The 8,352-nt window shown below is 38.5% G+C and overlaps 1 protein-coding gene across 1 annotated transcript in view; it reads left to right on the top strand.

Moving 5' to 3' along the window:
* The window catches only part of LOC124240823 (hippocampus abundant transcript-like protein 1), a 57,193-nt gene extending 50,129 nt beyond the window's left edge, over positions 1-7,064 (top strand). Inside the window, exons 9-12 of the mRNA XM_046663918.1 lie at positions 974-1,086; positions 2,576-2,673; positions 4,433-4,575; positions 5,276-7,064. Coding sequence (XP_046519874.1) covers positions 974-1,086; positions 2,576-2,673; positions 4,433-4,575; positions 5,276-5,527 — 606 coding nt within the window. The 3' untranslated portion in view covers positions 5,528-7,064. The remainder of the gene's footprint in view (positions 1-973; positions 1,087-2,575; positions 2,674-4,432; positions 4,576-5,275) is intronic.
* Positions 7,065-8,352: the final 1,288 nt, after the last annotated feature.

Raw genomic sequence — 8,352 nt, 5'->3', positions numbered from 1 at the left:
CCTACTACAGCATACCTAGATGGTATAGCCTACTACAGCATACCTAGGCTTTGTGGTACTGATCTTATGAACCACCATCATATATGCGCTTCATTGACCGAAATGTCCTTCTGCAGTGCATGACTATATAGGATGACAAAAAGTAGGGCATATGTTCTTTAATTTACTGATGTGCTTAGGTGCATTCACCATATCATATGGGACTGCCTAGAGGCTATTTCTCTGAAACAGCTACATGCTGCTCTAAAGCATGGTAGCCCAAGTGGAGTACTCTTCTGTGATAACTCTCAAGAAATGAGACGGCTGTGAAACTGTTTACTCAAAAATTAGAATTGACAAGATCATAGGAACGCGTCAAGGCAAAGGCCTTTTATTTTTTGTTGAACTGTATCAGCAAATGTAAATTATGTTAAACTTTCAAGTTGCTCATGATTTTGGTTTGTTTTTTATATTAACTCTGGTTAGTCAATTAGCACAAACTCATCTTTTATCCTGTGCCTTTTCAGACTATCTCAGCTAGTTTTTTAGCTGAGTATATGTTTGTTAAAATCAAATTTATGTCAATCCAACTTTGTGAAACTGTTAACCTCCAGCAAAATCCCACATATTCTGTAAATGTTCAGCAGGGGTTTGCTGTTCACTGGTGGGTAAGTGATTGCTGTTTCTCCAAAGAGACTGAGGCGTCTCCCTCTCAATCATGGTAACTGGTGAATGATCTTTTGGGAAGTGCTAGCAAAGCATCAGACAAACAATCTTCTGGAGACGAGGCTGAAGGCCCCGAGCTCCAGGTCAGTCTGGAGCCCCTGAAGCTCTACCCTTTAGAACTGCATCAGTTCTGCATGACTTCAAAGTCTGAGGTCAGGCAGTGTGCCCTTAGAGGTCCCTGGTCATCATTAGTGGGCTTCCCTCAGAGAGCTTGCCTTAAATCTGTGTGTTCACATGGTTTCTCAGGATTGTCTCCTTTGCTTTACAGACAGGCTTTCTTACCATCTTAATGAGATCATTAGGGAATAAGAATACCGTCCTCCTTGGCTTAGGCTTCCAGATGTTCCAGTTAGCCTGGTACGGTTTTGGATCTCAGGCCTGGTAAGCCTCTCCCCTGGATTCTCATGAACTAACTGACAGACGCATCTTTTAGAGGAGCTCAAGTTCGTTGAGTGTGATGTGAAGCAAGCAAGGGTTATTTTACTGGTTTGGTGTATTCTGCATTTCAAAAACTGTTTAGACTTAATTTGAGGAAGGGTGGAGCTCGGTGATTTAGTATTATTAGTGAAGATTGCCTTCATCTCAGCAGGCTTTCAGTGAGTTGTTACCTAATTGAATGTGCCTCCTCCTCCAACCCCCCCAAAATTTTATGTCTACTTTTTAAACACATTTGTCAGTTTTTAGGGACATATCACATGTAGTCAAAAACCAAACAGAAAGACGAGGAAAAATGACTGATTATGGCAGAGTTCACTGCCATAATTAGCTCAGTGACTGTAGATAGTGACATAATCTTTATAACATAAAACGTTTGTTAGATGAACACTAAAATCTCTTCCAAAATCATGTGTATTGTGAGGCAGTTATTACTGAGAGCATATTAGATTCCCATAAACAGGAAGGAAGCTCAAAATAAGCCGTATAGAATACAAATAAGTAAAAAGAATCTCAAGTGCTGTTTTGTTATGTGGCAAGTTTCCTTATGTGCCTGGTTACCAAATACCAGAGTTCATATCTCCATTTTAAATATTAGCATTGTTCCTCATTTTGCGTACACAGATGGTTGACATAATTTAGAGAAACTAGAAATGCTTTAGCAGCTTAGTGGTCAGTAGTTAATTATTCTTGTTCTTTAAGATTTTAGTCCTAAGTGCTGAACTTTGGTTCAGTAGCTGATTCAGTCAAACTCATGCCACGTTAAAAAGATTTTGTTGAGCTGAAGGGTTTTTCTTTTTCAGTAAGGGCATATGTGCATGTCGGCCATCCCCAAGGAAGTCTGGCCAAGCAAGTTTTAAGCCCACTTGGGGTCTCACTTTCCTCACACTCATACTTAATACTGACATACACTTAAACCCCTTCCATTGAGAAAAGGACGAAGGTCTAAAGGAAGCAGCCTTGAAAGTCTACAGGATGTCATCCTGAACTTCAGTCTCTGTTGTTTGCATTGGTGGCACATGACACGTTGTTGAGGGTATCAAACTAAGCAGCAGGAGGGCAGTGTGAAGGTGAGCCTTTGAGAAATAGAAACACAAAAGTGGAAAATCGGTGGGAAAAAGGTATTTATAGACAAGAAACGGTTTTGAACTTCACTGAGCTTATATGGTAAAAGCAGATTTTGAAAGATTTTTTAAATTTTTATTTTATTCAAAATAAAATAAACTTTCCCAGCCTGTGAAGTGATCAGTATTAACAACGTAACGTATAACCTTCTGGGTTAAAAAAAAAAATCCATTTTTAAAGAGGGAAAAATAAACACAACTTACACGAGAAAACAGAAAGCATTTTGTGCGTTTGCCACTGATTGTACTCTGAACAGCAGGCTCCTTGGAGCTGGCCTACTGCCTGACCGCAGCCTGTCCTGTCATTGCAGGATGATGTGGGCAGCAGGGACCGTGGCTGCCATGTCCAGCATCACGTTTCCGGCAGTCAGTGCCCTTGTCTCTCGGAATGCAGAGCCAGATCAGCAAGGTGAGGTCACTGTCCCCTCACTGTTTTCCTCCTTCAGCTGAGATGTACCTGTCGGAAGTATGAGCAGCTCTGAGCATCTCTCCACGTCAGCAGAGCAGGAGGTGACAACCATGTAGTCCCTTCTCAACAATCGTACCTATTTACTTTGGCAAATAAGAAAATTCTGTTTTCCTCTCTGCTTTAATCTTATACTCCTATTGTTAAAATCCAGACTCAACAGTTCAGAGTACTAAGAATCAGCACTAGAGCTATCCATTTTCTCTTTTCAGTTTTGACTCCTCTTTTGTGTGTTACCATCAGAATTAACTAGACTTTGATCATATTTTAACAGATATCTGTTAAATAATGATAGACTAGTTAGTCAAGCAGTGAATTCTTTATTTAATCACTAAAATTTCTTTAATTTGGAATCACTTAAAGTCCATTAGCTTAATTTAGGAAATGATTCTTTGAGAGGATAAAGAACAAATAAATCTATGTAGTTGTTGATAATAAGATTCAGAGTGAAAGACAAAATTAAGACAACTATGTGGAGAGTAGCATTCTACCACTTCGTCCTTCTGGTGCCTCTGGCTTCCCTGTCAGGCAGTTCTCACCTCCAGAATTGATCCTTTTCCTTCTCCGTCTCTTAAGATGACTTAAGACTTACAGTCAGGAAGGAGTGAATTTTAGAAGGAAACTGTTTTAAACATCTTAGAGCCCTTTAAAAAGTTCCAATAAAAAATTAGATTGGAAAAGAGAGTTCATTCATTCTATCTGTTTTCCCATATCAGAAATTAGCCATCTTATTCATATCCATTTTTAAATAGTGTCACTTGAGGACCACAGATTCTGTGTGTCACCCTGGCTATGGTAACTTCGCCAGCTGTGCGTCCTTGGGAGGTGTTGTTTGGGGTGAAGGCGTGAGCCATCTGTGGAGATGGGCACTGCCTTGGTGTCTGACAGACACTGTCCTGTCTTTCAGGACATGAATTTTCTTTGGCTCTTTTTATGCTTTCATATATTAATACAGATGTTTTCTAAATGTCAGCAGACAAAATTAATAGAATACATTGTGTTAGATTGAATTATATTTGACCATTTTTGACTTAAAAAAACATCCATTTCATATGGTTCAAGCTAATTTTTTACCTGCTGTCTTAGAAACCAGAGCTATCTAGAAATTGACTCTTCTAAGGTTTTCAGTGCAGGTCTGTAGAGAGATGCACATGCAACGCAGAGGTCACCATGAGGGATGGAGTCTGCCCAGAGGTGCCAGGAGCACACAGCGTCAGGACTACTGTGGACTCATCTGCGGGCAGGGCTGCAATTGCAGAGGCAAAGAGCAGATTTTTATTGTAAAAGCACCATTAAATGAGGAGGAAAATCTCAATCCACAGAAAAGTGGAAATTGCCTGTAAATGGAGAATATTAAAGTTTTTTTCATTTTATTATTCCCTGTTTATAGGAAGATTTAGCTATTATGGGAGAAATTCATCCCCAAAGGGATTTCAGAAACATCACTGTCATTTCATCTCCTTGTAGATCTTAGGGCAGAGAGTGAGGACAGCATTAAAAGGACATAATGAAAGCAAGAAAACATTTGTGCAATGAATGAAGATATGATGGGTGAGGTCCCTGATCTACTTTCCTCAGCACGGACTACTCGTTGCAGCTGAATCAGTACATACATCATAGTTTGTAAGAAAGTACCGTTAAGTCCCCAATCTCGAGAGGCTTTTCTGAGAAGACTGGCTCCCTTCTCTTTGTTCTGATTTAGGCGTTGCCCAGGGGATCATAACTGGAATAAGAGGACTGTGTAATGGCCTGGGGCCAGCACTGTATGGCTTCATATTCTACATGTTCCATGTGGAACTGACTGAGTTGGAACCGGAATTGAACTCTAACAATGCTGCCCTACAGGTAATTTGGTGATAAGTCTAGTTTTACAACAATTGTGTCTGATTATAGCAAAATCTTCTGACCTTAAACTTGGAAAGTGTTATTTGTATAATATTAATATTGTATGTGACAGTAGTAAGTGCTGTGTTCAGTGCTTCTTGGGACTGGGGAGGGATTGTTTCAGTGATTTAATACCTTGTGGAAAGGATTTGTCTTATCTTTGTTCAGATTCTATTTTCACATACACAATTACTATGATCAGAATGCTGTCCCTTGGAGAAGCCCAGGGCAAATAAAATATGAAATGACCTAACATTCCAGCTAGAAATTGAGCTAGAGTGCTTTTTCTACTATTTCTTTGATATTTCTTCCCTCCTTCTAAGCGGTATTTAGTGTAGATTTCTTTACAAAACTGAAATTAATGTTTGTGTACGGAGTGCATGATCTCAGGTCACAGGATGGGATTAGAGATAAACTCGTGTCGCTTACAGGGTTAGTTAAGCTGTTGAGAAGAGGTGCAAAAAGCAGTGATTAGCTGCCCTCTGTCATATTCCAAACACAGGCTCTATTGGAATTTGCCTTGACACTTAATGAAGTGTTTCCTTATGACAAAATGGTTCTTTTTTTTTCCTGGCATGGTTTTTTGGGTCATCCAGGACTAATTTTGGGTTGAAAAGACTAACCAAATTCTTTATCTCCGTTTGTTTCCCACACCCATCAGGAAGCTGTCATCCCAGGCCCGCCGTTTTTATTTGGGGCATGTATAGTTTTTATGTCTTTTCTAGTTGCCTTATTCATCCCTGAATACAGCAAAGGCAGTGGAATTCAAAAGCATAGCAACAACATCAGCGGCAGCCTGACCAACACCCCAGAACGGGGGAGTGATGAGGACATTGAGCCACTGCTGCAAGACAGCAGCATCTGGGAGCTCTCTTCCTTCGAGGAGCCTGGGAATCAGTGCACTGAGCTATAAACTCAGCAGAAAGGAGGATTCTGCAGATGCTGTCTCTGAGAGCCGGGGGGAGCCACACCACATGAAGACATCATGGTGCTGGAGGGGAGATGCTAGTGGCACCCTTCAGGGCCAAGTTTGAGAAGTGACCCCCTCCATCCCTCTGCCTTCCTTCTCTTCCTCCTATTCCTTTTCTTCCATTCTTTTTCTTCCTGTTTGTACATTAGAACCAGTTAAGATTTGAAATATTTTCCTGCAAATAATAGCAACTCTCAAAGTTATCTGGAATTCAAACTTTGAAACTCAAATAGAAAAAGTCGTAACTCTGGTAGAAAGGATGGCTTTCCTTTAATAACTGGAGTAAGAGTGACAGCAGTCTTTCCATGTCCTTTTCAGTATGAGGTGCAGGACTGTAGTGGGACTGCCATCTCTGGCAAGATTTGTCGTAGAGAATCCTTTTTTATTTTCTTCCTTTCTGTGTCGGGACTGCCCGCTTAGCCTGCAGGTGTCTATGAGTGGCTGCTCCAAGAGTCACTCAGTATCAGGGATCTATTGCCTCTGTTCAAAGGTCAAACAAAATCCTAATCTTACTCTCCTTTTCTCCTCTCAACTTCCTATTCTTGGCTAGAGTAAAATTCAGCATATACACCTCTGGAAATTAATAATATTGATCAGTGAAATCCTTTACCAGATGAAGGAAAATATTCTTATAAATTTAAATCATGAAGAACTAGCAACTCAGATTCCTGGACCTAGTGTCTTGGTCAGATTCAAGGTGATTTTACAGAGGAAAAACACACATCGAGCATTCTGGTGGCAACATAGAAATTGAAGGGTGCTTCTAAGAAAGTTTTCAACAATGTAAACATTCCTAAGTGAGGGTAAGAGTTGTAACTGGATACCAGTGGAGTTTATATCCAAGTCAGACTTATGTAATGTGTTATTACTATTTGCTCATCTCCACCTCTACCATGTCCTACTTCTCAAGCTTTCTCATTCATCACACTCCTGCCTTAACTGCTATGTAATATGCATTTGTTTTCAATCGGTCTTTGTTTCCATCTGTTTATCTGACTTTTGAATCTCATGGGAATATGCACATCAAATTCCTTTTTAAAATATGATGGTTTAGGAAGCCCAGATCCACAGTAAGTGTCTTGCTAATTTTTTGAGATGTTTTATGGACAAAGAAAACTTTACAGATTTATATGTATTTTGCTGCACCAGTAAATGGACCATTAACTAGGGCCCATCTTTAACAGAGCACTCCTTTGAAAGTTTTATAGGTATGAAATATATGTAGATATTTGTAAGGAATTAAAATTTTTTTTTGATGGGGTGCTGTGTAAATCTTGTATTTATAAATGTAATGAAGATGTTGACAGAAAAAAATATATACAACTTTTATAAAGGATTGTGTACTGACTGAATACATTTAAAAGAAAATATATTTTGAAACCTGTTCTGCTATGAACAGAGATAACATATCTTTTTACTATGCTGTTGGTTTTTAAGTTAAGCTTCCTAATGCATAATAAATTTGCAATGGATACTTTTATGTCTTTTGTATTTCTTTAAAGCAAATAGTATCATTGATCTTTGGGTTCTCTTTTGGGCAGTTTCCAACTAAAATAATTTCTTAATCCTTAAGCTAATGCAAAAGATTTGTATGTTTTCAAAGAAGTTTGACTTTTAACAAACTTCTTTCCAAATCTCCCTTCAAACACAGACCATAACTATTTTTTATTTTCTAAAAAAGCAACAGAACTCACAACTAGAATATAGAACTATGTGCTGGGGGTGCTTTAGGGAGAAGAAGAAGAAGGAAAAAAAAAAGATCGGCAACAGATGTTAGCTTGGGTGCCAATCTTTAAGAAAAAAAGAAAAAAGAAAACAACATAAACATATTTGTATACCCATGTTTATTAGCAGCATTATCCACAATAGCCAAAAGGTAGAAACAACCTATATGTCCACTGTTAGATGAATGGATAAAGAAAATGTGGTATATACACACAATGCAATGTTATTCAGTCTTAGAAAGGAGGGAAATTCTGACACATGCTACAACATGGATGAACATTGAAGATATTATGCTAAGTGAAGTAAGCTAGTCACAAAAGGACAAATACTGTATGGTTCCAGTTACATGAAATATCTAGTCAAATTCATAGAGACAGAGAGTAGAATAGTGGTTGCCAGGACTATGGGAAAAAGGAAGTGGGAAGTTACTGTTTAATGGGGTAGAGTTTCAGTTTGGCAAGATGAGAAAAGTTCTGGAGATGGATGATGAGGTTGGTTGCACGACAATGTGAATGTACTTACTTAATGCCACTGAAACTACTTAAAAGTGGTTTAAATGTTCAATTTTATATTATGTATATTTTGCCACAATTTTTTAAAAACACTCATGATATCTTTGTTCTATCTTTGTTCAACATCCTTGCATGATTTAAAAAAATTCAACAAATTGGGTATAGAAGAAACATGCCATGACATAACAAAGGCCATATATGACAAGCCCATAGCTAACTTTATGCTCAATGGTGAAAGGTTGAAAGCTTTTCTTCTAAGATCAGGAACAGGACAAGAGTGCCCACTCTCACCACTCCTATTGAACATAGTAGTGCAAGTTCTAGCCAGAGCAATCAGGGAAGAAAAAGAAAGAAATGGCATCCAAATTGGAAAAGAAAAAGTAAAGTCTCTGTTTGCAAATGACATGATCTTAGTATACAAAACCCTAAAGACTCCACCAAAAAACTGTTAGAACTAATAAACAAATTCAGTAAAGTTGCAGGATACAAAATCAGCATAAAAAATTAGTTGGATTTTTATACACTAACCAC

The sequence above is a fragment of the Equus quagga genome, chromosome 6 (assembly GCF_021613505.1).
Source record: "Equus quagga isolate Etosha38 chromosome 6, UCLA_HA_Equagga_1.0, whole genome shotgun sequence".
NCBI lineage: Eukaryota > Metazoa > Chordata > Mammalia > Perissodactyla > Equidae > Equus > Equus quagga.
The sequence above is the reverse complement of the archived record's forward strand: the minus strand, read 5'-3'. Positions and strand labels throughout refer to the sequence as shown.